General features: G+C 64.6%; 5 protein-coding genes across 7 annotated transcripts; all 5 read right to left on the bottom strand.

Moving 5' to 3' along the window:
* Positions 1 to 46: 46 nt before the first annotated feature.
* On the bottom strand, positions 47 to 6,816 carry CHLRE_09g396475v5 (uncharacterized protein). The gene is made up of 9 exons (XM_043065801.1): positions 6,520 to 6,816; positions 5,880 to 6,440; positions 5,425 to 5,721; positions 4,509 to 5,222; positions 4,012 to 4,356; positions 2,185 to 3,807; positions 1,908 to 2,006; positions 1,533 to 1,583; positions 47 to 1,293 (listed from the first exon to the last, which is right to left on the bottom strand). Exons 2-9 carry the CDS (start codon positions 6,324 to 6,326, stop codon positions 1,042 to 1,044), a joined length of 3,828 nt encoding a protein of 1,275 aa, XP_042921280.1. The 5' UTR covers positions 6,327 to 6,440; positions 6,520 to 6,816; the 3' UTR covers positions 47 to 1,041.
* Positions 6,817 to 8,251: 1,435 nt separating this feature from the next.
* CHLRE_09g396512v5 (uncharacterized protein) lies at positions 8,252 to 12,876 on the bottom strand. Its single transcript, XM_043065802.1, has 8 exons — positions 12,390 to 12,876; positions 12,053 to 12,307; positions 11,795 to 11,851; positions 11,456 to 11,587; positions 10,699 to 11,268; positions 10,418 to 10,558; positions 10,106 to 10,264; positions 8,252 to 9,953 (listed from the first exon to the last, which is right to left on the bottom strand). Exons 1-8 carry the CDS (start codon positions 12,444 to 12,446, stop codon positions 9,720 to 9,722), a joined length of 1,605 nt encoding a protein of 534 aa, XP_042921281.1. The 5' UTR covers positions 12,447 to 12,876; the 3' UTR covers positions 8,252 to 9,719.
* A 472-nt stretch (positions 12,877 to 13,348) lies between these two features.
* CHLRE_09g396549v5 (uncharacterized protein) lies at positions 13,349 to 15,896 on the bottom strand. The gene is made up of 2 exons (XM_043065803.1): positions 15,472 to 15,896; positions 13,349 to 15,238 (listed from the first exon to the last, which is right to left on the bottom strand). The coding sequence occupies exon 2, from the start codon at positions 15,203 to 15,205 to the stop codon at positions 13,970 to 13,972; it is 1,236 nt and encodes a 411-aa protein (XP_042921282.1). The 5' UTR covers positions 15,206 to 15,238; positions 15,472 to 15,896; the 3' UTR covers positions 13,349 to 13,969.
* Positions 15,897 to 16,367: 471 nt separating this feature from the next.
* On the bottom strand, positions 16,368 to 20,706 carry CHLRE_09g396587v5 (uncharacterized protein). Of its 3 annotated transcripts, XM_043065806.1 has the most exons (10): positions 20,464 to 20,706; positions 20,231 to 20,344; positions 19,924 to 19,950; positions 19,622 to 19,661; positions 19,348 to 19,430; positions 19,002 to 19,111; positions 18,547 to 18,646; positions 18,224 to 18,236; positions 17,785 to 17,922; positions 16,368 to 17,521 (listed from the first exon to the last, which is right to left on the bottom strand). In XM_043065806.1, the coding sequence occupies exons 1-10, from the start codon at positions 20,509 to 20,511 to the stop codon at positions 17,364 to 17,366; spliced, it is 831 nt and encodes a 276-aa protein (XP_042921283.1). In that variant the 5' UTR covers positions 20,512 to 20,706; the 3' UTR covers positions 16,368 to 17,363. The 3 variants fall into 3 exon arrangements, with proteins under 3 accessions (XP_042921283.1, XP_042921284.1, XP_001694789.2); XM_043065807.1 differs by lacking the exon at positions 18,224 to 18,236 and having other exon boundaries at positions 16,368 to 17,929; positions 18,552 to 18,646; XM_001694737.2 differs by having other exon boundaries at positions 16,368 to 18,236.
* Positions 20,707 to 20,760: 54 nt separating this feature from the next.
* Positions 20,761 to 27,086, bottom strand: CHLRE_09g396624v5 (uncharacterized protein). The gene is made up of 8 exons (XM_043065808.1): positions 26,656 to 27,086; positions 26,190 to 26,382; positions 24,881 to 25,675; positions 24,539 to 24,666; positions 24,113 to 24,236; positions 23,742 to 23,843; positions 22,063 to 23,514; positions 20,761 to 21,827 (listed from the first exon to the last, which is right to left on the bottom strand). The coding sequence occupies exons 1-8, from the start codon at positions 26,751 to 26,753 to the stop codon at positions 21,729 to 21,731; spliced, it is 2,991 nt and encodes a 996-aa protein (XP_042921285.1). The 5' UTR covers positions 26,754 to 27,086; the 3' UTR covers positions 20,761 to 21,728.
* Between the last annotated feature and the right edge of the window lie 58 nt (positions 27,087 to 27,144).

Consider the following 27,144-nt stretch of genomic DNA (forward strand, 5'->3'; position numbering starts at 1 on the left):
TGTGAGCGAATCCGTTGCCATCGGCATCATGTGCACTCCACTTTAGGCCAGTCAAAACTTACACAGCCAGTCTTTTGGTATACTGTAGACAACTCAACGCAACTCAGTAAGCATGTAGGCAAGCCCCTGGTTAGCCCTGGTTAGCCAGCCAGCCCATGCACGCCGTGGCGGGCGCCGGGCGTGCATAGCTAGGCTCGTTGGCTAACTAGCCCGGTGGGCGCCCGCCTTCCGCCCGCAACCGCCCGCCATCGTGCGCCCACTCGGGCGAGGCGGGTGGCCCACCAATACACTCGCACACCGCCTACACAGGCACGAGGAAGGCCCCTTCAGGCCATGACCACCCACGTTACAACCAGCGGCCGCAGGAGCGGCGGGTCAAAAACGTATGCAATGCGATGATCGCGCGCGTGTTGGCTCGCCCTCGGCGGGATGGAGGCGACATACAGCCTTAGCTAAGCCTATGGTTGTCATGGCAATAATTTATTTTACCATCATTGTCGCGGCTTTCGCATGGATTCCATTTGTAGCCAAGATCATGGGCGGGCATGTATATGAGGTGTCAGCGATGCGCGAACACGCAGCAAGCTAGCAACGCCGAGCAAGCAACCCGGGAGTCAGAAGCCCACCTTACGCCTGAAAGCTAAGGCGTCCTTGTCATGGAATGTACGTGGAACCAAATTATGCATAGGCAACGGTAGGCAATGAAGCTGATCCCTCGCCCTCACGTGTTTGCCACCTCGCTCGCCCCCGCCTCGCCCCCCGCCTCGCCCCACACATACACGAATCCGGCCCTTGCATATAACCAATGCACCTCTTGGGCCCCCCGAAAAGGCGAGCCAGCCATAGCACTGCGCGACCGACGGCGTTATGCGCGGGCGTGCATATATATGAGCAGTGCTGGCCCCGGCCCTTCCCAGCATCAATGCACGCATGCACGCGCCCAACCGCACCGCACCTCCATTGCTGACTCGCTTGTTGTCATCTTGTTGTCATCATCCCCACCTCCGGCGGTGGCCAGCAGCCATATATCACGCAGCGCCATCAGCCGTACACGCGAATCCTCAGCGCCACCGGTTCCCGGCAGATTGGGCACGCCGCCAGCTTCTCGCCGCAATCCACGCACGTCTGATGGCCGCACCCGAACACCAGCCCCTTGCGCGCCTCCCAGCACACCGGGCACTGGTGGGCGCGCTCCGCCGCGGCGGCCAGCGCGGCGGCGCGCACGCGGCTCAACGCCGCCTCCATGCGGCCCGCCAGCTCGGTCAGCACCTCGGGACCCAGTCCCTGCAGCGCCTGCGGATTGACAGCAGCAATAATGTTGGCAAGTGAATGACGTGTTGGAGGGCGAGAGGGGTTGGCGATGGGCAGGTGCAGGTAGGTAGCCGCGCGCACAGCAAACCGGCAGTAACAGGGCACACGCATGCGTGCCCGCGTGATGCTGCGGCTCCTACACCCGTCCCATCTTGATTATGCAATCAATAGTGGAGTTACTAGCTAGGGATGCCCTGCTGTCTGCCTCGATCGCATCTCACCTGGGCGTCGCCCTGCCACTGCGCCAGCTCCCGCCGAACAGCCACCGTAGCCTGCAGTTCAAGTGGCATACGTGTGTGCGCGTGTGATGACCAGGGTTCGTGGATGCGAGCTCAGCCGAGGCTCTCAAGCTGTGCCTCCAACCGTGCCTTACTTCACTTCCCAAGAAGTCCTCGGCCACGATACAGTCCCGTAGTGCTCCTTTATTCCCGACATGCTTGAATGCCACACGCGCGCCATACACAGCAACCCCTCATAAGCACACGCACTTAAACGTAATGGCCATTTCTTGCACGGGCCCGCCAGGCCCGCGTTTTTTCCTCAGCCCCCGCCAAGCAACGCAACGCAAGTGCCTTGCCACCCTCGCCGCTCCCCACCTGCTCCGCCGCCCTCCTGCTGCCCGCCATCTGGTCCAGCAGCCGCCCCACCTCCCTCTGCAGCTCCGACTGGGACTGCTGGCAGCGCCACAGCTGGCCCTGGGGCCCACAGGAATGTAGGATTGGAGGAGGGCACACGTGATGTTTTGGTTTGTATGTGGAGCTGCGCTTGCCGCAGGGATGCTGAATTTTGGTACGCTAGGAACGAAGCATCAACAGAATAGCAGGCGTCCAAGTAATTGTGGACAGCGGGCGAGAACGCGCACGGGCAACGCACCTGCAGCACTTGCAGCTGCTCTGCCTGCTCCGCCCGGGCCGCTACACACGCGGTCCCGCAGGCGCCGCCCAAGCCGCCGCCACCCGCACCGCTGCAGATCCCCAGCATGCCGCAGCTGCTACTAGCAACTGAGCTCCTGTTCAAGATGCGCGAGATGCGTGCTTCCCGGTCTGCTGGTGCCGAGTGGCGTTGGTCGAGCTCGCCCGCAGCTGCCGCTCCCGTATTCGAGTCTGTGGCTGTAGCGCGGCTGCTGCTGCCCAAGCCGCTGCTACTACCGCCGGCCAGGCCCATCCCCGCAGGGGACTCCCACAGCGCGGCCATGGACCGTCGGGCCACAGCGCCCCGCGGCGGCCGGGCACCAGCCGAACTGTCGGCCCCGACGGCAGCAGTGGCGGCAGCGGCAACGCCTGCTCCTGCACCCGCATTTGCTGCCGAGCTGCTGGACGGGAACGCGACCGACAAGGACCTGCGTCCGGCGCGGTCATGGCCGCCGATAGACGGCAGTGCGGCGGACAGCAATGCGGCGGTGGTCGCGGTGGCGGCGGCAGCCCGGCCGCCGGAGCCCAGCAGGTCCGTAGTGGCGCCGTGGTCTGGCGCAGGTGCTGACGACTGGCGCAGTCGGTTGCTTAGGGTGTCACGCGCCCCAGCGCTGCCACTGCCACTGCCGCTGCTGCTGCTGCCTCCGAAGGCGCCGATGGTGCTGGACAGGCGGAGGCGGGCAGAGGGACTGACACGCAGCGCGTCATCCCACCCGCCCCCAACTACATCCTCCCCCTCCTCCTCTTCGCCAGCGCTGCCGCTGACATCTGCCGCCGACCGCCCATGCCACGTGTGCAGCTGCAGCCGCCGGTCGTCGTCGTCGTTGTTGTAGCCATAGCTGCCGCCGGGGAAGCTCCTGCCGCTCAAGCCCGCGCCGCCAAAGCCCACGCCGCCGGCGCCGCCGCCGCCATGGCGGCCTGCGCGGCCCTCGCGTTCGCGCAGGCGCGCCACGTCCCCAAGCACGGATTCCAGGTCCGAGATTGCAGGCAGGCCCAGCAGCCCCCGGCCCGCCGGATCCAGGTTCCGGTTCAGCTCCGAATCAGGATCCAGGGAATCCAGATCCAGGTGCGTCTCTTCGTCCCCCAGCCCCTCCGCCAGGTCCGCCAGTCGCCCGGCGTACCGGGGCTGCCGCCGCGCCGTGCTCGCCACCCCAGGCGACACCGACAATACAGCTGCGCCCACAGAGCCGGCCGGCGAGGGCGAGACCGCCGGCGGCAGTGGGGAAGGCGCGCTGCGGGCACCAGCAAGGCCGCCAAGAGCCCGGCCGGTGGCTGCAGCGGCAGCGGCAGCGGCAGCTGCTCGCGCCCCGCTGCGCTCGGTAGCCGAGGCCGCCCGCTGCGGCACCCCGCCTGCCAGCTCTGCTGCCAAGCCTTCCAACGATGCCGCTGGAGCTGCAAACGCCCGCGAGTCTGCAGCAGCGGTCGCCTCTTCCACCACAGTGGCTGCAGCGGCGCCGGCGGCGCGGTCAGCGGCTTGTAAGAGCTCCGCCCAGAGCTGTTGCAGCAGTATCAGCAGGAGCTTGCGGCCGGCGGCTATTATGCTGTGCTGGCAGGCGTGCTGCAGCCGTGTGCGCCGCTGCTGCACCTGCAACGAAGACGACAGCACAGGCCGTTCGCTAACCGGACAACAGACCTTGTGGTAGGAACACACCCCTAGCGACGCATGCATGCATGCCCGCCGCGTCTGCAACCAGCGATTCATTACTGCCAAGGTGCCTTGAGAGGGCCTTTACTGTGAAAGGTGAAGCACACTAATGCCCCAGCCCTTCATGCCCCTGCGCAAACTCACCTGCATTAGCTGGCACACCAGCTGCTCCACCCGCTCCCGCAGCGACGGCGGCAATGCCGCCACCGCCGCCGTGTCCACCAACACTGCCGCATCCTCCAACCCTGCCGCTGCCGCAGCGGCCGCCGACACACTGAGCGGTCCGCTGGCCGTCGCCGCTGGCGCACCCATCGCTGGATGGCCATCCGCCATCGCCGCCACCGCATGCCGCGCAGCATGCTGAGCACTGGTGAGGCTGGTGGCCGGCACGGCTGAAGGCAGGCGGCGAGGGTCCGGCCCGAGGCTGCGGCTATGGGGGTGGCCGTCTCCGGACTGGCCGTCGTCAGCGAGGCCGTACACGGCCAGACCCTGCAAAATCACATATGGTGACATGGCTTTGCGCGCTTTAGCACCGTGCATGCTAGGCATTTAGGAAACCTTGCCGGGCTTTGCGCATGCACTGCCTTCCTGTGCACGCGCGCAGGAGGCTGCCCTGGAAACAGGAGTGCCTCAACGCTCACCTCAACGCTCTCGCCCAGTGGCCGAGGCCTGCCGCTCGTGGCTCCTCTGCCACCCGACGCGGGTGGCGCAGGCGCAGGTGACCGGCCACCAGCCTCCGCCTCCCGGCCTGCTCCCAGACCCGCGGTCCCTGCCACTGACGGCGTTGCAGCCGCGGCGGCAGGCCGTGTGCGGCCCGACGTCGGCGTCCGGGGCGCGCGCCCTTGCGCCCCAAGCGTGCCCCGACCCGGCGTGCGCTGTGCATCTGCTACCCTCGGTTCTAACACGTCGCCGTTTGCAGGTGTAGCCTCCACCACCACCGCAGCCGCCGCGCTGGCCTCCTGCAGGCTCAGCTGTATTGCCACCGCGAGCTCCAGGTCCGTATCCTGCTCCACCTCGTCGCCAGCAACGTCCTCGCCGTCCTCCCCTGCATCGGCACCGCCCACCTCGCCTGTTCCAACAGCCGCCGGCACCACCCGTGACCCACATCCTCGCCCGGACTGCCGCTGCCCACGGGACCCCACCGTAGCAGCGGCTGCACCTGCTGCTGCATCAGCAGGCGTCGCCGCCGCTGCCATTGCCGCCTGCGGCTTTGGGGGCCGTAGCACGCCCCAGGCTGCCAGTCGCTCCAGGGTGTGTGCCCGCTGCAGTTCCAGTCGGGAAAGGGTGGAGGCCAGCTCGGCGGGCCCCGGGTAGCCCACGTGGCGCCGGCAATCGCCCACGTCCTCGGACAGCGCCTGCGCAGTTCGCACGCATGTCAATGGGGTGGAAGCGCACGGCGGGCTGCGGGCAGCTGGAGGCAACCCCACGCTCTCCTCCTCGCTCCTTTGCATTTCGTTCGGTTTAGTTTGGGCTGGTATCTGCAACCCCACCCGCCCCGCCCCGCCCCGCCCCGTCCCGTCCCGCCGCGCGGCCCCGCCCCATCACGCCCATTCTCACCTCCATCACTTCCAGCGACTGCGACAGGAAGCGCCGCAGCAGCCGGCTTTTGCCCAGCAGCTGGTCGTTCAGAGCCAGGCGCCGCAGCCCAACGCCGTCACTGTCCCCGCTGCCGGAGCCGGCACCGAAGGCCTCAGAGGCCGCACGGGGGCTGCCGCCTGCGCGGCCGCCGTGCGCTGCGGCGCCGCTGACGTCTTGGTCCGAGGCAGCGGTCACATCGCCGGCCGCGGCCGAGGCAGCGGCGAAGGCACCGTTCACGCCGGCCGCGCCCCGCCATGCGAACTGCAGTAGGCTCACCTGCGGTTGGGCGAGCAGGTGATCTTGTCAGATACGGTAGAGTAAGGTCGGGGAACGCACCGCCCGGGACACGCCGTGCCTGCGAGTCCGCTGCGGCAATACGACCGAGCAGATGCCTACCGCTCCTGCAAGCCAGGCCTTGCAGACCGCGCACCCACCAGGTCCGAGCCACTGCCGCCGGCCCCGCCACCGGCGCTGTTGTTGTCAAGTAGCGCCAGGAGCTGCGCCGGCGCCAGCAGGCCCGCCGGCGTCCCGCTGCTGCCGCCGGACCGGCCTGGAAACAACAGCTCCGCGGCCGGGGCTGAGTTAAGCACGCCCTGTCCTCCGCCGCCGCTACTGTGCCCACCGCTGCGGGAGTTGGTTGACAGCGGCGGGTCGAGGGCAGCCGCTAGCTCTGGGCAGAAGGCCGCAACCACGCTGGGGACAAAGCCGCACCGCTGACAGCCGGCTAGTGCACGCACTGCGGCCAGCAGCTGCGGCCATGGCACGGCAGTGGCAGCTCGGCGCTCGTCTACTGTCGATAGCCCCACCAGGTAGCGAACAGCTGCTTCTGAGCGCGCGTCCAGGTCCCGCGCCGCAGCTTGCCCGCCCCCCAGCACCTCCATCGTGAGCGAGGGTCAACGCCCGCAACCGCTCTATCAGCACGCCTTGTCGATGGAGGTCACCAGGTTGGTCTGGGTCTCGGCAGTGCTTAGGCTGGCCTGCGGGGGTGCCGTTTGCTGGAAGGTGGCAAACACAGCGTGCAGTCAGGTTACCTAAATGTTCTGCGAGCGATGAAGGTCCCTCAACGAGTCTCACCGTCTCGGTCTCCGCGGTCCTCTTAATTTCCTCGGTCAAGCCATCAGCTGTCTGAGTGCTTGCAGTTTGTAGCGTTAGCGGCTCCGTCGCTGTCGAAGCTGTCGTTGCTGCGGGCGCACCAGCTGTCTGAACCGCTGCTGCCGCTTGAGCGGCCGTCGTTGTCTGCGTACCCGCAGCTTGCGAAGCGCTTTGGATGTTAGCTTGCGTGGATGCGGAGACTGCAGCGCTGAACGTTTGTGTTCCTACAGTTCCTTCTTCGGTGCTTCCGGGCTCGGTGGGTGGCCGAAAGTTCACCATTTTATATTTGACATAAATGCTTTAACCAGCAAGAGAAGCTCGTCAAGGCGAAAACTAATGAGGTTAGGCGACTTGGCCCCATCGTGCCCTGACCTGCCCCGACAAACCCAGCTTAGTCCCCCAAAGCCCCCCGGCCGCCCCCGTCCCCCGACCCTCCCCGACCCCGAGGCCCTAGTCCCCTGCCTTGTCGCGATCCCATGCAACTTTTATCGATACAGGTCCATCCATATACATGCCGACCCTCGCTGGTGCCTCCTCGGCTACGTCCTCTTCGTACTCAGGTTGGCGGTTGCGCACTGAGGCACCCTTTCTGCCCGCTTTCTGCCTTTCAGTATAACCCTCGCTCGCACGCAATGGAGCACACCGCATGCCCCCCACGTATGTATGCTCACAACAGGAACGCCAAATGGCCAGGAGTGCCGCAACTCCGCAAGCCGCGCTGGCGCATCACCGTCCTCAAACGCCTGCGACCGCCCGCCGCTATCATCTCCCGCGGCGGTTCCGGCACCGGGCACCCCGCCGCTTAAATCCCTGCCTCCCCACAGGCCCCCACCAAACACACATTTGAAGACATTATGAGGCCTCAACTGCATCGACAATGGCTTCCGACACCAGCAGAGATGTCGTCGGCCTGTGACCACCAACCCCAGTGCACCCCTAGTCACGGCCCCGTTAGGACCGCCCGAGCGCCCGCCTGCATGCTATGGCAAAGCCAAGAACGCGCAACGCAACAGAACAAGCTACAACCACAAGCCCCCCATCCTCATACTGGTTCCCGGCCGGCATCGTCCATCCGACCATCGGGCATTGTACCGCTGCATCTTGTCCCGTTTCGGGACCTACATGCATCAGTACGTCAATTGACATACGGTGCGTGAATCGTATGACCACATCCTTTGGCGATCTCCCGTCTCTGGACACGCCGACTCCAATGTGTTTCCTTTAAAGCATCTATGCCACGCCAGTGTGGAGTAACGAGTAGCGCGCGCCGCGGGGCTGCCGAGGAGGCTGATGAGCAACATCTCCGGGTAATGCAATGCCAGGTGACCAGCAAGTACGGAGCATACAAGCGGTTCCTCCAAGTTCATCCGTAAGGCCATGCCTCATACCGGCCGCTACCCCTGCAGTCGGACTGTCCCGTCTTTGAAATTTCACATCCGTACTGTCGGGGGTTCAGGAGGGTCACGCCACGCATAGCGCCGTAGAGCGTACCCAACGTGTGAGATGGGACAGTGTTAAGGCAGGTTGGTGAAGTCCCGGTTGATATGCTCGGTAGGGGGTAGCCGCGCGGGGTAGCCGTTCATGAACACCAGAGTAATAAGATCACAAGCATGCAGTGTCGATATCCAAGGGGACGGAACAGCAGGAACCAATATCGTGGGCGCCGGCATGTAGGACCACTCACAGGGGTGACCACTCGGTTGGCGATGGTCGAGGTGAAAGTATGTTACAGCGCTAAGCGTTACGGTACACTTCCTCGTGCGGGCCCCGCAGGACCCGCATCCTGATTTTGGTCAACTCCAGTCATCAGCAACAGTCAGCCTAACATCCACAATGAACGGTCATATTAGGTTACTGCCTCGTGCCGCAAATCGCGACCTTTCTACTGGCCTCCGGCCTTCTGGCAACGCGGGCCGCCGTGGGGCCGCCAGTGCAGGGCAGACACCACAGAGGCTCCCGCTAACGCCGTCGCCGTCAATTCTAGTAAATCACCGATCAAGCCTATATTTCCTTGTATCCCAACCATTGGCAACCGCACCGGCGGATCAACACTTGTCCGCCGCTCGTCCCGCGTATCCCAAAACTCAGCGCGCCAAAGACAGGCGCTTTATCTTGCCGCGGGCACCAGTGCCACACACACCAATGAATCCGGCGCCACACCGCAGGTACACGCCGGGCAAAGCCGCGTCGCAACCTCGGGCGGGTCGGCCGTTGACTTCAGAGGTGCCTCTCTCAAACTGCGAGAGGCTCGCCGGGTGCAAGAGTGGCACCCCTGAGTTCTTTATGATTGGCGGCGAACCACCTTCACGGGGAACGCACAACGGCACACAGACGAAGACAATCCCACTCAACAATCGTCCCCCACCACTATCCCCATAGCGACAGAGACCAATCCCTGCCGCCCAAACCTCACCACCTCCGCAACTGCATCCCACATCGCGCGAAGGTGGGACGCGGCGGCATCACCACCAGTTCATCGGGAAACCTACATCACAGGGCATGGTCTACCTTCCCTGCATTCAATTGAAACAGTCTACGGCCTGCATCTTCGAGCTAAACCTGCTACTTCCTCTCTCGCTAGCTCCTCTCCCTCGCTACTGCTCGTCTGCATCTCGCCTCTCATGGCCTCTATACCGTGTCTGAACCTCATGCTCTACAGCTCTCTTGATATTCCCAAATGCAATTTGTTAATCTTCTCTCCGTGCACGCAACCCGTGGCGCGCGCCCGGGTATGAACGACGGAGTTGCCACCCCGCAACAACGGCACGTCTCCCGCTCTCGGCACAACCTTGCACGGGGCCACCCTCGCGACAAATGTAGAAACGAGGGACACGCCGAATCAAGACACGGGCGGGCACGGCACATAGCAGCCCATCCCTCAGGCGGGTTGCGTGCCGGCCTCCACGTGTGCGCAAACGGTCAGGCACAAGGGGGCGATCGCGGGCACCATTCTAAACCACCAATGCATTTCACGTACCGACACAATCGAAACAGCATTTTCATGCATATCACCAACAAACAAACGCCACCACAGGGTCACCACACGCCTGCACAGCCGTGCAAGAGCTTTCTGCCTCCTCAGCACCAACAGCAGCAAGCTCCCTTCGCCCAGCCAAGCCTCCAGCTGCCACCGCCAATGCACGCGCTCCGAGCCGAAACGACGGTACGGGCGGCGAGCCGCTTCAAGCACTCGCGCCGCCCGCCGCCTTCTGCTGCGGCTGCTGCGCCTCGTCGGCGCCGTCGATGCGGCAGCCGGCCTCGGCGGCCTCGGGCGAGGCACCGCGCTGGCTGAGGCGCTTGACGCACTCCTGCTGCAGCGTGACGGCCAGCTGCTGCGGCGGGTGCATGCGCAGCGCGTGCATGCTCATGACCAGGTCCACGATGTTGCCGTCGGGCAGCACACGCAGGTCCACGTCCTGCGAAGCGACGTGGAAAGAGCAGTGGGTTCAGAAAGCTTCATCGCATCGGCGCCGCGTCTGGCGCGCCCGCCAGGACACCTACGGCCCGTGACACGCTTCCGCACCCCTGGCGCTCATTCCGTGCCCGACCGCACACCCGCGATCCTCACCTGCAAGCGGTCCATGAGCTTGGAGCTCCACTGCGGCGGCGGCAGCTGCAGCGTGGCGGCGGCGTGCAGCAGCGCCTGCAGCGGCTCCGCGCTGGCGGCGTCCAGCTGCCGCTCAAAGGACGAGTAGGCGCGCTGCAGCCATGTCTCGGACGGCACCACCTGCCAAGTCAAACACCGGTGGCATCAGCAACCAATAAAGCCGGGGCCAGCCATGGACGCATCCCAAGCTACAGACACATGTGGTTTGCAGGAGCGCTGCAGCTGCTGCAAGGCCAAGGGCAGTAGCGTTCTGCACGCCCATGCATGGCGCACCTCGAGGTCCGCAAGCGCCCACAGGATGGTGGCCAGCAGCACCGGCGGGGCCGTGGGCAGCGCCGCGGCGGTGGCGTCTAGCAGTGCGCCCATCTCGCCCTCACTGGGCTTGTATGCCACCTTGCTCAGCGCCCAGTACACCTGCGGCCACATCCACACCCGGTGGTTCAGCCGCGACACAACTGGGAACAAAAACCGCTCGAATCAATCGAGATAGCAGCAGCCTGGGTGCATACGACGCCCTACCGCCCTACACAACCAAGCTTTGCTACAAGTCGCACCTGCGCAAAGTCCAGCGCCGCTAGCCCCGGCCCGCCCTCGCTGGCGAAGCAGGCGCCCTCCAGCGTGCTCTCCACGCTCTCCAGGCTGGGGAAGGGCGACGACGCGCTGGCCAGCACCCCGCTCGCCAGGCCGCCCACGCCCACAAAGGTCACGTGCGTCAGCATGCGCTGCACCGTGGACCCCGGCAGCGGCACGCCCAGCACCGCCGCCGCCCACAGCGTGCTGCAGGCGCAGCGCGCCACGTCGACGGGCCCGTGGATGCGCCGCGCCGCGGCAGGCGGCGGCGCGCCCGCCGCCCCCGCGAAGGCGGCGCCGCAGGCGGCGCCCACCGCCTCGCGGAACGCGGGCGCGGGGTGCAGCGAGAAGCCCAGGCTTGCGGCGCTGACGAGGCAGCAGGCGAGCGTCTTGGGGCAGGCGCAGGTGGCCAGGTTGGCTGTAAGCGTGGCCTCCATCTTCATCTTCCAGGGCGCCGAGGGCTGATAGTTGACGCGCGTTATGGCGGCCATCACCTTGCGCGACTGCTCCAGATCTAAGTGGTCCAGGTGCACCTCCATCTCCGCCGCCCAGGCCTGGTGCACGGAAGAACAAGGAAGGAGGATGGGTGAGAAGCAGCAGGGATGTTCGCGGTGCGGCGGCCAGCGCGGCGATGCCAGGCGCGGTGCAAGCCCTCTTGTTGTGCGATGGAAAGAGCAGGAAGGAATTCGGGCAGTGCGCTTGGTAATGCCGCGCGGTGAACCTTGGCGTCTCCGCACTCACCTTGAGGAAGGATTTGAACATTCCCGAGTGGCCCAGGCCCTTCTTCAGCTTCGAAGAGGCCCACATGATCGAGCACAACGAGGAGATGGAAAATTGCTGTATCCGGTCGATGGTTGCGCACGCGAGGATATCCTGCATGCAGACACACCAGTGCAGGGTGATGGTGGACTCGACTGCCTTAGTGCATGCATGCAGGAATGGGAACACATGCTGAAAAGCCAGGAAGCGGCTCAATAGTGCGTAAGGCAGCTGGTTTCGTGGCGCAGTAACTGCCAGCGGCCGCCCTGCATGGCATGCATGTAACGCTCGGCCTGCCCTTCTGCCTGGCCCAGCACTCACCACGAACTTCTGCAGCTCTGGCGATGCCCGGACCGTCGGCTCCTTGCTAACTTTGGCCTGCGGAGCAGCAGCATGGGTAACGTGAATCCGTGTGCCGTCGGCCGTGCCGTCGGCCATGCGAGACCTTGCCGACCGCGCCGGGGGTGCACCGTCAGCACACCCTCGCCCTCCCAGGTTTCAGCCGCCACCAACCAACGCAGCAACGCCAACATTGCGGCCCAATGAAACTGCTGCACACACCCAGCTTCCCAGACTTACAAGACGGACCCAGGTCGCAGCCAGGTCCTCGGTCCGCAAGTGGTCTTTGTGGTGCGTCCACAGAGACCTGACTTCCGTCCATGATTTGGAGGTAAGAATATCCTCGATGCCCGCTGACGTCGCCAGGGCCTGGGCCAGCAGAGCTGGCTGGTGGCTTTGGCTGTGCACAACGCCATGGTCGCTGTTTGCTGGCACTGCCAGAGTAGACGATGCACTCACACGCGATAAGCTGTATCGCACACGCGGGCATTTGGCCTGCAGACATTGTGCCAGAGAGTTCGGAAGCTTGTCTTGATTGCTCGCGGCATGCCTGAGCTCTACGGCCCGCGCCACTTACATGAAATGAGCAGCGCCCTGCTGCTGAGTGCAGCTTTTGGGCGTGCCTGAGCGCCATTATTGAGCTTGACCCTGTTTGGGCTTTTCAGCTGTGTTTTGCGGTGTTCCGGACTATTCAAGGTAGAAATTTTGCTACAGCGGCAACGCTATGTGCCTCGCAAGGCAAAGTGTATTGGAAGGTGTCGCGGGGCTGGCGAAGTTGACCGGCTGTGACGATCCCCTGCCCGGGTCATTGCACTCAAGCCCGCGGCACCGAGCAAATGGAATCCCGTTCGCATCGCTTACGACACGCGCGTAACGCTCCATTGAGCTGGCAAAGGCGAAAGCAGCGCTTCTGGCCAGCGAAACCAAAGCCCAAAGCGTGCGATACGCTGGCCTGTTGCGTCGAGTGGTCAGGACAAACGCGCCCCAACGCTCGCTACCAGAACTGGTACTTGCGCTGCTAACAGCGCCATCGCTAGGCTAACTTGTTTTGCGACGCCTTGCACTGGGGCAAAAGCCGAACCAAAGGTGTTGCGGGAATGTCGAAGGGGTGCGCTCGCTTTGCTGGGCCGCGTGGCGCACTAAAACTCGCTGGAGTGGCAAGCTAGAATGATGGCCGCTAGTGTCCGGAGTCAGCGGCAATGACACTGCGGTCTTCACTTTCCCGCCCACCGCTCCTCACCCAGCCTCCCACGCCTGCCCTTCGCCCTGGGCGCCCACGCGCAGTAGCCTCTGCGGCCCTGCCATGAAGCGCCAATGAGCAGCCGACTGATGTATGTTCCCTCTTCTGGGCTCTCCAAGTGTGATACGGCTCACAATGTCTACGGACTAACGGGTTCTGCTCGGGTCCATAGAGCGCCGGAGCTGGGACTTCCCTTAGGGTATGTTGGACTCACGCGCCGTCAGGCCTTCGGCCTTCCTCCCACAGCACGTGAGCACACACCCGCACGGCTTCCCACGAACTGGCCCGTTGCCTGCTGGCGTGCTGACTTACATTGTGAGCGACTCTGCAAGCACCGGCAACTTGCCACATCTGGGAGACAGGGACCTCCAGTGCTCCGCACTATCATGTTACAGGTCTTGATGGACTACATAGTTCCTGTCTCCAGACTCTCCACCCTGCATCCATCAAGTGTGCAGAAGCCGGGGAGAACCTGCACGTCACAGGCACACCCAGCCCTTGCTTGGGCACATCAAACCAAGACTACAGAACCAAGCTTACGGTATGCCTGCGGGACTTCACCAACCTGCCTTAAACACTGACCCATCGCAAACCAAGCTTACGGTATGTCATTGTATAAATTAATGAATGATATAGCACGCTAATAAATCATGTGAAGGCTGCACGCCAAACGGAGCCCACTTGCAATGCGCCCGTGTAGCCAAAACCCGCCAGCAGACATCAGCCCCCAGCTCACCACTTCGCAAAGACACAGCACTGTTGGTGCCAGCTACTCACGGTACACTATCTACGGTATAATGCACAAGCAAGTCGCTATCCGTCGAGGCCGTATCGCCTGAAGACTCTAAACGTCGTGTCTAAACGTCCAGCCCAGTCAATCTGAGACCCACCTGCTCGTTGCCAGACCCTACGACAACCTAGCAAGACACAAAGCCCGCGACCACATCCCGGCAAAAGGGGCAGCGCAACGGGGCCAGCTTTGCAGAGACCTGCTTGCACAGCTGCTTGGCGCAGCCTGAGCACACGCCGTGGCTGCAGCCCCTGCTCCGAACCGTACACACCTCCGCCATGCAGATACAGCACTGCTCCTCCAACTCGGCGTCAACGCTGCCGCCCGACACCGACAGCTTTGAGCTGTGCCTGCTATCAGCGCTGGTGCTTCCACCATTGCTGCTGCTGCGGCTGCTGACGCTGCAGCTGCTGCCAGTGGGGCTCGCACAGGAGCTGCCACCGGCGCTGCTGCGCCCACTGCTACTCCTGCTGCAGCCGGCTGAGCCGGGCAGGGACGGGGAAGCACAGAGAGGCACGGACGCACTGCTGGTCCAAACCTTCGTCGGTAGGCAGACAGCGGGACTTTGCGACTGCACAGCTGAGGCGGCCTCAACCGACTTGCTAAGCCGGCCCGCAAGCGCGGCCGCTGCTAGCTGCTGGAGTGTCGGAACGCTGCCATTGGTCAGCGTGCGGTGCCCGACCAGAGAGGTAGCGGCGCGCGAGACTTCGGGCAGCGTGTCCTGCAGTAGAGTATTGGGGTCCAGCAGCGCAGCCAGCGACACCTGCTGCTGCACAGCAGTCGTTGTGGCTGCAGCCGCTGCCATCGAGGAAGCCGGTGCAGAGCTGGAGGAAGGAGAGGGCGCCGGCGGCTGCACCTGGCGCTGCCTGCGGCCCGCCGCGGCCGCGGCCAGCGATGCTGACACGTGCAGCTCTAGCGCGCGCTGGCCCTCGCCGTTGCGCTGCAGGCGGGGGTCGTACATGGGCGCGCGGGCGCGCACCAGCACGTTCTCCAGGTAATAGCCCAGCAGCAGCTTGACCACTGCCGCGTTGTCGGGCACGGCCGCGGCGATGTGCAGGGCGGTTGCGTGCGTGCCGGCAGAGGCTGGCAGGCCATACTGGGACAGGCCTGGGTACGGCAGCCGCGTGCCAAGGCACACGCAGTGCCCGCGCTGCGTGACGCTGGCGCCATGGCGCAGAAGGACGGCCACGACCTCCGTGTGTCGGCGCGCGCAGGCGAGCGCGAGGGGAGTCAGCTGCGCGCCCAGGCCGCAGGCCTGGTTGACCAGCGAGCGGCGCTGTGACGCGTGCTCGGCCGACCAAGCGCACAGGTGAGCGACGACATGCGCGCGGCCGGCCCAAGCGGCAAGGTGAAGGGGCGTCATGCCCGTGTGGTCATGGAGCCAGGGGTCCGAGCCCTGTAATCGCATGGGCAATACAACATGACTGGGTTATGTAAGCCCAAAGAGCGGCAGGCAGATGGCATGCGGTTGAAATACATGAGATGCGTGCAGCAGGGAGAAGCATGTTATGGCCTTTCAGGTAGGCGGGAGTCAGGGTGGCCTTGGGGGCTGTGAGGGCCGCGGGGGGGAGGGGTGGCCGTTGACCGGGCCACGCACACTCTTTCCGCGACAAAATCTGCAATGCTTACCTCTGCAAGTAGAAGACGAGCACATTCCAGCGAGCCAGACTCGCAAGCAACGTGCAGAGGCGTTTTCCCATGAGAATCGGGTCCATTCAGCAGCTCGTGCTGGCGCGCGGCCGAGCCAGACGGCCGAGAAAAGTATTTTTCAAGCGATAGGAGAAGCTGCAACGTATCCGCGGCCGGTCGAGCAGCGGCGACGTGAAGAGCGCAGAAGCGAGACGAGAAAGGCGAGTTCGAGAGCGGTCCGAGCAACGACGGTGTGGCTGTCACTAATCTGGTTATCTCAGGCAGGTCGGCACGCTTGACAGCGGCCAGAAGAGCCGAGTGTGGGCGAGTTGCTGAAGCCGCGGCACCCATGGTTGTGCTAGAAGCGTCGAATTGTTAGGTGCGACTGGTCATTGGATGTTTCTTGGTTGCAAGTATGTTTTAGTTGTACCAAAGGCTGGTGTGGGGCTGTTGGCGGCCAGAAGTTCACCTCATCGGGGAAATGGAAATGGCGGGCTGCGGGGGCGCGGGGGCGCGGGGCCGCGGGGTGAGCCCTGCAGGGAGCCGGGCTCTGCCCTGCGGTGCCCCGTTGTCTCCCCCCCCCCCGGTCTCTCCCGGGCTTTCCCTTTGCTTCACGACGTTTTCTTCTGCTGCAAGTTGCTCGCTTGTGACGGTCGGTGGTGGAGTATGCGCGGCCAAGTGCGGGGCTGTCGGGCTTGGCGTGGGGACGGACGGTGTCCGGTGTGCAGGAATAACATTATAACAGGTATAACAGGTTGGTGAATTCCCGTAGGGTGCAGATGATTCCCGGACCCCAGCACATGGCAAACAATTTGCGACGGCAGGGCAGGAGCGCGCGGCTGGTCGAACCTCAAACGGTGTTGGGGACGCGCGGCACAGAGCACAGATCAGCAGTATCCCCCACTGACAGCTGTTAACCGGTTGGCATGCCCAACCGCTCACGTGGGCCCGGACCTTCACCGTAGCTTATTACAGGCCCAAGTTGGTCCAACCAAAGGAAAGTGATACGCCGGCCTGCTATACATCGACCGCTGACTATTACCGCCGCTTGACTTGCCGTGGCGGTGTGGGCGGAACACGGAAGTTCTACAACACACAAGTATATAACCCTGTGGAACACGCCCTGGGGCATCTGGATGTGGCTTTTGCCGACTATCCTGCTACAGGCGGCCATCCAGTTGCACCTGCGCGTTCTACCTGTTCTACCTTGGCCAGCCCGTGAGGACAGCTGCTGCTCCCTGAGCACATAAGGGCCTGTAAACGCATTCATCGCCTTCCCTCGACACCGCCCACACGCCAACCATCTCATCCAGTGTCGCAACTCCTCGTGTAGCGCCTTCCCGTCTTGCCCTTACTCCTCCTGCTCGTCCTCCACCTCCTCATCCACCTCCTCGAACACCACAGTGATACGATGCGCATACGATGCACACAAAGCGTTATTCGAGCTCACAAGCAACAGTTGCACACGGACGTTGCTGCGCCGATACAAACGACAAAGTCCACAGAACAGGGCCAGCGCATGGCGTGGCGGACGCTCTCTTCGCCCGTGCTTTGCGTTCGTCCCGTTTCTCCGCCCTCCGATGGCATGTGGTGGCAAGTTATAACGCGCCTTGGTTGGGCACGCCTTTACGCCCTTGCTCACATAAAGGCTATTTCGCAACTGAAGTGCCCACGCAATAGCCACCGTGATACCCGGTACACGTTGCATGCCTACAACAGGGGGCACATGCCGCCCACACTTCGAAACGCGGCACTCAGAATAAGCCACAGCCCGAATGAGGGGCTACGCCCTGCCGATAGCAACACAACATACTATTTGGTTGTACAGATATTAAGTTCTTGCAATCGCAAATATCATTTTCTCACGAACCACCACACACACTACTGCCTAATCACACCGACGCCGCTGCTGCCGCCGCCACATCAGGCGGGATCGTAGCCGCCGCCGCGGCAGCGCGCGCTGCCGCCAGCGGTGCTGCTGCTGCGGCGGCGGCCGCCAGCGCCCTCCGCTGCAGCTCCGGCAGGTCATCTTCCACGTAGATCGCGTCGCCTTCATAAGGAAGGGAGTGTGTGTGTGCGCACATACGCGGTGTTGTAAATGCAGTGCGCCGCGAACTGTCATGACCGGAACCACAGAATCAATGCCGTGCATGGTGCTTGTGTACAAGCCGACGCACTGACGCACATCATGGGGGTTTCGTCTCTACGGGCTTCGTCTCTTGCCTGTCTTTCCTTGCGCCTCTTGCAAACTCCACTCCACAAACCTACACACACAGACACGCCAAGGGCGTGGCCCCACCCCCGGCTACGTACGTTCACGCACGCTGCGGCTGCGGCTGCGCCGGCGCGGGTGCAGCCGTAGCCGCGTCGCCGTCTGTGCCACCGCCACCGCCACCGCCTCCAACCTTTTGCAACCCGAAATCCCACGTGTCGATGGTGCTGAGGTTGAGGCTGAGCCCTACGCGCACGCAGACGTCCAAAGCAGCGCAAGGTTCACGATGGCAACGGCGACAACGCCTTTCTATTGGAGGTGCAGCAGGGCGTGACGATGAGCACGCTTGAGGACGGCTGCGGTACGGCCACCCCGGCCATCAGCGATCGGCACTCGGCAGGCTGGCACACTCTCGAGTTACTCCACAAACAGACTCCCCAGGCCGCGCCGCACGGAACCAACACGACAAGCCTGTTCAAGATGCGCCTGCTGCCCAGCCGCCCGCGCGCCCACCGAGCTATGGCTAGCACAGGACCTAGCCTGCGGTGGTGAGCTGGTGACGGCAGATAGGGGCACGGCACAGGGCGACACAAGAGCAACAACGTTAGGCAGCGATCCGGCACCGCATCAAGGCATTGCAGGCGAAACATTTCGGCATCCGGCCCAACTCTTGCTTCTCTGCTACTATGGCCCGGCCCGGCCCTTCCTTTCCAAACATCCCCAGTCAGTCCTCATCCCAGCAACACCCCTGTCAGGTGCCGGGCGCTGTGAACGACCCAGCTCTGCACGGCACCTCCCCCTGCGCCTGCCGTACTACTACTCACTGGCCGTACGGTCGTACAGCCCCGTACTGTCGTACTCACCTCACCGTACAGCGGGTCCGCCTCCAGGTCCGCCTCCTCCACGTTGAGCAGCAGCTTGGGGTTCTTGCTGATCATGCTCACCGGGTCCTTAGTGTTGTACCTGGACGGGGGCGACATCGGGTGAGTGCGTGCCCCCGCAATGATTGCTGGTTGGCAGTGACTGTTACCATGTGTGGGCAGGAGCACGGCGGTGGGCTCGGCGCGTGCAGCAGTTGTGGTGATGCGCGGTAGTATGAGCGCGCACCCTCCCTTTCTTGCGGTGGCATCCAGCCTTGCCTCTCAAGCTGCTGCACGCGGCGTTCGGAAGACCCCTACACCTCCCACACCACGCCCGCTCGGCTCTGCCAGCGCAGCACCTCCGCACCAGTCATCACCCATGCAACCCCTGCATCCACAGCCGGCCCAGCACCACCCAGACGGCCTTACGGCATGCCCCGCTCCCAGCCGGCGCTCACCAGCGGCTGACGTTGGAGAGGCTCTGCGCCAGTGCGGGCGGGCTCATGAGGTACGGTACCTCCTCAATGATGGAGTCGGCGTTGGGTGCGCCTGCAAGCACCTTGCGAATCTGCACACAGAGGCGGCGGTATCGGGGTCAAGCAGGTCCAGCGTCGACACATACACGGTACACACAAACTGCTAGAGTTGGCCCCCCGTCGCCCGCCGTCCGCATGCGTCCATGTGCACAGAGCCGTGCTTCCTGCCACCTTGCAGTTCCTTGCAGCCCTGGCGTGTGCCCTCCAGCCACGTCCGACGTCGGGGCACGTCGGGCCGGCTAAACCGGCGTCACGTCAGCACACTCACCACCGCTGCATCCGCCTGCAGCTGCTCCGGTGACTGGAGCAGGATCTTGGGCGCCCGGCTCACAATCTTGCCCACGTTGGCGCCTGTATCGTATATGTAAAAAGTGGTGTTACTGTCAATTAGTCCGGCAGGATAGGGCGTAGCGGGCAAGGAAGTTAGGCACATCAGGGCGCGCGGAGAGTGCTGACGACGTACAAACAACCAGCGGGCGTCTTAAGCGCGACAACTGGAACAAAACGAGGGCCCGAGGGACTTGGGACTGGGGTTGGCGCACCTGGGTACGACGTCTTGATCACCACCAGCATCATCGCCACCTGGCACACGCCACACCGACATAGAGTAATAAGGCTTAATTAAACTGTGCACCCTGCGATAACTTGCAAAAAGAGAGCGCACTACCACAGGCGAAGGTGCAAGGTCGCGTGCATGGTGGGTCGGAGCGGCCATGCGCGCAAAGGCGCTAGCATCGGCGGGGTCAGCTGCCGCTGTCTACAAGGAGTCCAGGAAGCTGAAGTGCCAGCGCTCTTCAGCAGAGCCGCCGCCCTGACCTCGTGTCAGGCCCCAGCTTGACCCCACCTGGTTGATGTCCTTCGCTAGCTTAGCCTGTGGAAAGCAGCATTACGTGCATATGCCCGGAACAACCGTCAGGACATGTCGACTCCACAAACGTATTCTACGCGCCTCTCCGCACAGTGTACAATCCCGTCCGCGCTGCCTTTGCCCCCCCTTTGTCCCTAAGTAGGTCCTGCAAGTTTGTGAACCTGTTGCCGCGAGATGGCGTTGGCAGCGTCGCAGCGTCAGAGCTTCCCAGCCCTCAACATCAGACACCCCTGTCCCGCCCATCCGCGCTCCATGGCCCCCTCCCGTCACCACGGCCCCTCACCCAGTCTGCGGCGCGCATCTTGTTCACGTCCGGCGTCAGCTCCGGCAGCAGCGCCTCCATCTTGTCCAGGTTTCCCCGGATGACCTCCTCCTTGATGCCCAGGCGCCGCCCCGCCTATGAAGTGTGCAGGGAGCGGGTGGTGGGGAAGCCGCGTAGCGGGGGGAAACGGCACGCTGGCGTTCGCCGGTTGTGCAAATTTGCTTCCACATAACAAGATACAGATCAAGTAATACACACCTCCACGATTTCCCCCACGACCCGCTGTCGACGCCGGGCGTCATGGTTGAGCTCCGGCACCTTGACTTTCTTAGTCGAGCCGTAATAATGGCCCAGCGTGTAGCGTCCATCGTCATCGGGGCCGTTTGGCAACGCTGGTGCTGGAAGCGGGGAGGCTTCCGCGTTCGCAGTTGGCGCCTCGTTCAGCAACGAGCTCGATTGAGCCGCGCTGGACGGTACTGCTAGGTCACCAGGCAATGCATTCAAACGATACAAGTGCTGGCGAGGCGCTGCGGGGCAAACAACCCTTGTGCATGTCGGCCGGGACGACACTGTTGCGAGACGACTCGAATGCATTCTGGCAATTTGTTATAATGCGACGAACCAACAATTACCTATATGATGCCACAACTTGAGGAGAGGACCTCAGGCCTCGACCGTGTACTCCCAACGCCGCCCCAACGCAAGCCTGACGTCCCCAATCTCCAAACCTTGTCTGCAAGAAAGACCGGCCGTCCGTCACTCCATCACGCTCGTTCACATATGCATGTTTTCATCATTATCACGCCCTTACTTAGTTGCTTGCAACGGTACATGGTGCCACCTCGCCTCGTCAGCTGCACACCCGCGGCGCAAACGACAAGCCTGCACGGCGACCAGTCGTGCGCCCCCACCCCAGTCCCCTGCGGCTCTGGCGTCCCAATAGCTCTTTACGGGTTGGCGGAGGAACACAAGCCCTCTCCCTGTCTGGCGCCATGAGGCGCTTCTCTGCCACACGCACTTGGCACAAAACGATCTCCAAACCATGTTCACTTTTTTGCCACAGCAGCAATCGGCAACATCGCGACGAATCAACAGCCTCAAAACTAAACGCGCAGAGAGCCACGCGACCACATACCCGGTGGCTTATGTGCAAGTCCCATGCCCCCCAGGGCGTGCCTCTGTGCGCCTACGCAGGCCCCTTCCATCATGTACTCATGCACCCAACTCAGCAACCACATGCGGGCAATACCTGGAATCCGAGATCCCAAACACAGGTCCTGAAGCAGTGCAGCCGATACCCGAAGAGCCCAAACCTGGTGCTTTGCCTGCTACATCCTCCTCGTCCTGCATTGATAAGCCAACCTCAATTCCCCGATCGTGCATGCATGCACACAATCCCGCAAAGCCTGGCTCCGCTGCTGAGTACCGTAAGCTGTGCCTAGTGGTGTCGCTGCTCATGTCGTCTCGGCTCCTGCTGTCGCTGCTCCTGCTCGCCGTCAACTCCCCAACCGCTCGCCGTCTACTGCTTCTTGACGGCGATGGCCTCAAAGTTGGGGACCACCTGGCGGCAGAAGGGGCACGCCAGCGGCCGCACACGGCGCAGCACCTGGGCCGCGAGCTGCGAGGGCATAGGAGCGGGGGCGGCGGTGTGGAGGAGGAGTAGGAGGAGGACGGGCAACGTTCAAGCCGTGCAGAATACCGGTACGGCCCAACACATAGCAGGTGCCTGTAGGTTCCTTTGTCAGGAAGGGCGTGAGCGCGCGACCAACCCCGAGGACCAACCCTTTTGGCCTGAAGGCCTCCGCGACGTGGCCCCACTGTCCCGCGCACATCCGTCCACACCACCAACGCACCTTCTGCGCGCACCCGGCACACAGCGGGTGGCCGCAGCCGCTGCTGCGCACCATCACCGCCGCGTCCATGCACACGCTGCACGTGTTGCCGCCGCCCGCTCCCAACACCGCTCCCGCGCCTCCTGCCACCGGCGCCAGGCCGATGCTGACCGACCCCAGGCCGATGCCCACGCTCGGCGCACCCAGACCCACGCTGCTCGCGCCCAGCGCCGGCGGCGGCCGCAGACTGCCCTCGCCAGCCGCGCCACTCATGTGCGCGAGCTCGCCGTTGCCCGCGCCACTGACGCGCGCCTCCAGCACGGCGAAGGTGCCGCTGGCGCGGGGGCTAGATCCAAGGATGGGGCTGGCGCCAGCCAGAGGGCTGGATCCAGCCACGCTGGATGACATGCGACCGAAGAGCTGCGGGCCACGGGGGTCGGCGCCGGCCGGCACGGACGACAGCGTGACGCCTGTGGTGGAGTGGGCGACCACGTGGACCTGCACGATGTCGGCGGCGGCGTTGGGGTCGATGCCCGTGGCGGCGCCGCCGGCGCGGGTGGCGGCAGCGGAGCCCGTGGCCGCGGGGCCGGCGGTGGCCGCAGTGGCAGCAGTGGCGGCGGTGGCGGCGGAGGCGGCCGTGGAGGCGACGGAGACATCATCGCGGATCGCGTCACCGGCGGGGTTAGAGCTGCGTAAGTCCGCGACCTCGGCCGCGGCGGCTGCAGCGGCGGCCTCCGCCGCCGCCAGTACCGCCAGCGCGGCAGCGGCCTCCTCCTCCTCCCGCTTTTCCGCGGCGCGCACACGTGCCTCGGCCGCGGCCGCCGCAGCCAACGCCGCACGCGACTGCGGGGCGGGCTTCGCCTTCTTTGCCGCGGCCTCCTTCGCCGCCGCCGCAGCCGCCGCCGCAGCCGCCGCCGCCGGCGCTGCTTGCGACTCAGAGATCACCGCCAGTCCGGCGGCGGCGCCTCCGGCGGCAGCGCCGTCAGCGGTCACCGACGGTCCGCTGGAGGGCGAACTGGACGCGTCGGGGTTGAAGATGGAGGACATAGCGGCGTCGGCGGTCGTGGCCTTGGGGGCGGCGGCGGCGCCGCTGCCGTTCGCGCCGCCGGCGCCGTCAGCGGCGGCGGCGCTGCTGCCGCCAGCCTTGCCGGCAGCGCGGGCGGCGGCGGTTGTCGCCTTCGAGATGCTAACAAGCATCTGCGACGACAGCACCGCTGCCGCTAGGAACTGCAGCGGCGGCACCACGCAGGAGAGGCCGGCGGCGCCGCCGGCGCGCATGGCCGCCGCGGCGGCGGCGGCGACGACGTCGGGCATGAGGGCCACCAGGTCCAGGGAGGGGTTGAGCAGCTTGGCGATGGGACGGTCGCACTCGCGGCGGTGCAGCATGAGCATGGGCGAGTGGCCGTGGCAGGTGCGCGCCGAGCGCGGGTCCGTGTGGGCGCGGCGCGGGTCGCGCATGAGCGAGCGCTCCAGCTGTGCGCGTGTGTGCGGGAGGCAAGGGGGTTACAATCATGACTAAGTCAGAAGTGAAGGAGGCGAGGGGGGCGTAATCAGTTGCGAGTGTGTGTCGGGGGCGGTGTGCCGCTCCTTTCTAGTGCCACCGCAGACAGCGCGCCCCATTGGCCTTACGCCCAGCTGCCCATTGGGACTACGAGTAATAGCCCCCATCCCGTACGCACTGCCCCTCGGGGATCGCTCACGTGTGCTGCCAGCAGCTGGCGGCACATGACCACGTCGCCGCGCCAGGCGCACACGTGCAGGGGCGTGGTGCCGGGGTCGTCAGGGGAGGTGTCGTACTGGGTCTGCGGGGCAGCAGGGGGGCAGCAGGGGGTACGAGGGGCTCCTTTAAACTTTCCGATGGAAACCGGGACGCAGGGGAAGGTGTGAGTTTCTTTTGGGGGCAATGCATGTGTACATGCGTGTCTATCCCTTGCCTTTCCGTGCCTTGCGGTCCAACGCCCCATTGCCGCTCTTTCCCTTCTCCCTTCCCTTCCCTTTGCTGCCCTGCACGCCATTCCATACCACGCCACGCCACGCCACGCCACGCCACGCCACGCCACGCCACACCTACCCCAGTGGACACGGGCATGAGCGCCGCGCCGTGCCGCAGCAGCACCTCCGCCACGTCCACCCAGCCGCCGTACGAGGCGTAGTGCAGCGGCGTCAGCGAGGTGACCGTGCCTACGTCGGTGGCCCTAGGCGCGGTGCGAAAAGCGCGAGCAGAGAGGGTCGACAAAGTGCATGCGGTGGCTCTGTGCGTGTCCCAAACGCTAAAGAGCATGTGCACGAGGCCGTGCAAGGTGCATGGTGCGTGGCACCTCGTAAAAGGCGGCAGCGCGGTATTTGCGCAGCCCGGCCGCGCACGGGTGAAGCAGTGCGGCGCCGGCGCATTCGCCTCCCGCGTCCTTGCTTCTGCTGTGCCGCCCCCTGCCGCCGCGCCGCAACCGCCGCTACCCGCGCCTGCTCCACCCCGCCACGTCCCCACCGCCCCACCCACCGGATCAGGGGGTAGCGCTCCGCCGCCGCCAGCAGCAGCAGCTCCAGCGCCTCGGCCTTGCCGTCACGTGCAGCCAGGTGCAGGGCCGTGCGGGAGCCGCGGTTGTCAATGGCCAGCGGGTCCGAGCCCTGTGGTAGGGAAAGGAGGTCGGGGCCGAAGAGTTTCATGCCCACGCACAACGGAGATGGGGGGGATGGTTTCGGGGTCTGGGTCGGCCCACCTTGGGCTTCGGCTCCCCTCCAAGATGCAGGCTATGCGGCACTCTTGACCCCCCTGCCTCAAAGTCCCAGTCCGTTCGCTCGGCCCGTTCATTACACGCGGCCCGCTCGACACCTTCCTCACCATCTTAAGCAGCGCCTTGACCGCCCCCACCGCGCCCTCGCTGGACGCCACCATCAGCGGCGTCTGCCCCAGCTGGTTGCGCCCGTCCATCGCCGCCTCCAGCACCTTGGCAACCAGCGCCTCATGAGCCGAGCTCAGCGGCACAGCTGCTGCCGCGGCAGCCGCTCCTGCCGACGTTGCTGCTGGGGTTGCTGTTGCTGGGGTTGCTGCTGCTGCGGTGGCCACGGGGCCGCCGTTGGCGTGGCCCGCAGCGGCGGCGCCGCCGTTCGCAGTGGCGGCGGCGGAGCGGGTCTGGTCGCGTGCAGCTGCGGTGCCGGCGTCGTTGCCTAGCAGAGCTGCCTCCTCCTCATCATCCTCCTCATCACCGTCGTCGTCATCATCTTCCTCGTCCTCCTCTCCCTCCTCGTCGTCGTCGTCATCGTCGTCCTCCGCGACGTCCGTGCCCGTCTCGGCGCCGCCGGCGCCCACGCCGGCGCCGGCGCCGCCGAGCGGCGGGCGGGCGACGCCGGTGGTGCTGCGGCTGCGCTGGCGGGGATGGTCCGCAGCACCGTTCGCGCCGTTGGCTGCGAGGGCGCCGCCGTCACGTGCCTCCTCCTCAGCAGTATCCTGCGCCTCCGCCTCCGCCGTCAAAGAGGTGGCGGGCGCCGTGGTCGCAGCCAGCGGCGACGTCGCCACCGACGTCGGAGCCGACGCACGCTGGAACGCACCCGGGCTGGCGGCGCTGGTGGTGCCGGCGCCGGTGGGGGCGGGCTTCTTGCCGCGGAGCACCTTCAGCTTTGCATCCAGCTTCTTGATCTGTTCGTAGGTCGTGTGAAAATGCGTCATGAGGGTCAGGTGGGAGGTGGAAGCATGGCTCGTGCTCTGGCGCTGTGAGGCAGGTACTGCCACTGCGTCTGTCATTAACGTCTTGGGGTTTGCAAAAGGGGCCGTCACTCCCCTCTACGCTTCTGGGATGGGGCGAGCCACCCCTCCCTTACGCAGACGCCCCTCGCCCTGCCACGCGCACGCGCAATCCAAAGCGCCCCCCAACCTAGTCTTGTGGGTTGGGTTGCAAGCGCGCCGCGAGCCTGGGTGTGATCCGATGGTACGCGAGTCGATTGGTCTACGTTCAACGACCAACACCGACGAGAAGAACAGGGCGCAAGGGCGCCCAAGATAAAGTTTCAGCCCAAATGTCCTTCGCGCTCGGTGGGCTGGTGCTGGGTCTTGGCTTAGGTGGGGTTGGTATCCACAAACCCCCCACCCCCACTCCACCCCACCCCACCGACCCGTGCCACCGGCCCCACCCGCACACAACACGGAGCCGCACCTGTTTGGCCGTGAACGTGGGCACCCACGCCCGCAGCGCTGCCTCCAGCACGTCAATGAGCTCGCCGCCGACACGCGGGTTGCTTGCGGCCTCGTGCCACACGGTGGTGGAAAGCGCCGAGTACTTGGGCTCGCGCCGCAGCAGGTAGCGCGGGTTGCGGGCTAGGGTCCGTGCCACGAACTGGACCCCGCGCCTGGACGAGCCGCGGCAAAGTGCGAGCCGGGGGTGCGAGCGGGAGGGAAGCGCGGAGGGGCGGGTTATGGGCAGCCATGATTTTTGGGGGATGGGAAGTCGATCTGGGTTGGCCAGCAACGCCTGGCTACGCCGGCTCGGCTTATAGCGCGCGCTTTTTGACGCACCGGCATATACCCTGGGCACGCGCCGGCACCCTCCTTCCTTCGAGGGCGCCCCCCACAGGACTGCCCAGGAGCCCTTTGCACCTCCTGGCACCCCTCGCTTTACCCACTCGTCTTTGGCGCGCCGCAGCGCCTTGAGGAGCTTCGGAAGGTTGCGCGCCCGAGCTCCTTCGCCGACGCCAGACAGCGACGTGACCGTGTTGCCCATGGCTCAATGGCTAGTAATGCTACTCTTAGGTTGAGAAAGTAACACAGTTGCGCGCCAGGTGACGTTGGCGACGTTATACCATGCACCGAACTTGGTTTACGCCATCAGCAGCTCACGGCGATAGCAACGATACAGAGCTGACAGCACGTCCCAGATACTCCGCTCAAGATGTATATGGACGGCAATTCGAGCGCGAGAAAAGAATTCCCGAGCTTCTCTAACAAGTCTGACTGGCAGAGCTTGTGGAAAAGGCTGCGACACCCGTTTGGGTGCAGAAGAATACAGTGTCTTCACACCCGAAACCAAATACTGGCCGTATGTGTGGAAGTACGGTTTGCTCTTCAGCCCGCCCCCCATTCGGTTTCGCCTTGGGCCTGCACTCGCCCCATGC

The sequence above is a fragment of the Chlamydomonas reinhardtii genome, chromosome 9 (assembly GCF_000002595.2).
Source record: "Chlamydomonas reinhardtii strain CC-503 cw92 mt+ chromosome 9, whole genome shotgun sequence".
Taxonomy (NCBI): domain Eukaryota; kingdom Viridiplantae; phylum Chlorophyta; class Chlorophyceae; order Chlamydomonadales; family Chlamydomonadaceae; genus Chlamydomonas; species Chlamydomonas reinhardtii.

Bases quoted from the DNA above. Each gene is read 5' to 3' on its own strand.
- CHLRE_09g396475v5 (XM_043065801.1), bottom strand. From the start codon at position 6,326: ATGGAGGTGCTGGGGGGCGGGCAAGCTGCGGCGCGGGACCTGGACGCG. The intron at 5,223-5,424 runs GTGAGAATGGGC...CGAACTGCGCAG, and splicing joins AGTCGCTGGAAGTGATGGAG to GCGCTGTCCGAGGACGTGGG. The intron at 1,584-1,907 runs GTGGGGAGCGGC...CTTGAACTGCAG, and splicing joins GCAGGAGGGCGGCGGAGCAG to GCTACGGTGGCTGTTCGGCG.
- CHLRE_09g396512v5 (XM_043065802.1), bottom strand. From the start codon at position 12,446: ATGGCGCTCAGGCACGCCCAAAAGCTGCACTCAGCAGCAGGGCGCTGC. The intron at 11,852-12,052 runs GTAAGTCTGGGA...GCTGCTCCGCAG, and splicing joins CTGCGACCTGGGTCCGTCTT to GCCAAAGTTAGCAAGGAGCC. The intron at 11,269-11,455 runs GTGAGTGCGGAG...TCCGTGCACCAG, and splicing joins TGTTCAAATCCTTCCTCAAG to GCCTGGGCGGCGGAGATGGA.
- CHLRE_09g396549v5 (XM_043065803.1), bottom strand. From the start codon at position 15,205: ATGACGCCCCTTCACCTTGCCGCTTGGGCCGGCCGCGCGCATGTCGTC.
- CHLRE_09g396587v5 (XM_043065806.1), bottom strand. From the start codon at position 20,511: ATGACGCCCGGCGTCGACAGCGGGTCGTGGGGGAAATCGTGGAGGTGT. The intron at 19,951-20,230 runs GTGAGGGGCCGT...TGCTTTCCACAG, and splicing joins AGATGCGCGCCGCAGACTGG to GCTAAGCTAGCGAAGGACAT. The intron at 19,112-19,347 runs GTGAGTGTGCTG...CTCTGTGTGCAG, and splicing joins TGCAGGCGGATGCAGCGGTG to ATTCGCAAGGTGCTTGCAGG.
- CHLRE_09g396624v5 (XM_043065808.1), bottom strand. From the start codon at position 26,753: ATGGGCAACACGGTCACGTCGCTGTCTGGCGTCGGCGAAGGAGCTCGG. The intron at 25,676-26,189 runs GTGCGGCTCCGT...ACCTACGAACAG, and splicing joins CCACGTTCACGGCCAAACAG to ATCAAGAAGCTGGATGCAAA. The intron at 23,515-23,741 runs GTGAGCGATCCC...ACACGCGCACAG, and splicing joins GCCAGCTGCTGGCAGCACAC to CTGGAGCGCTCGCTCATGCG.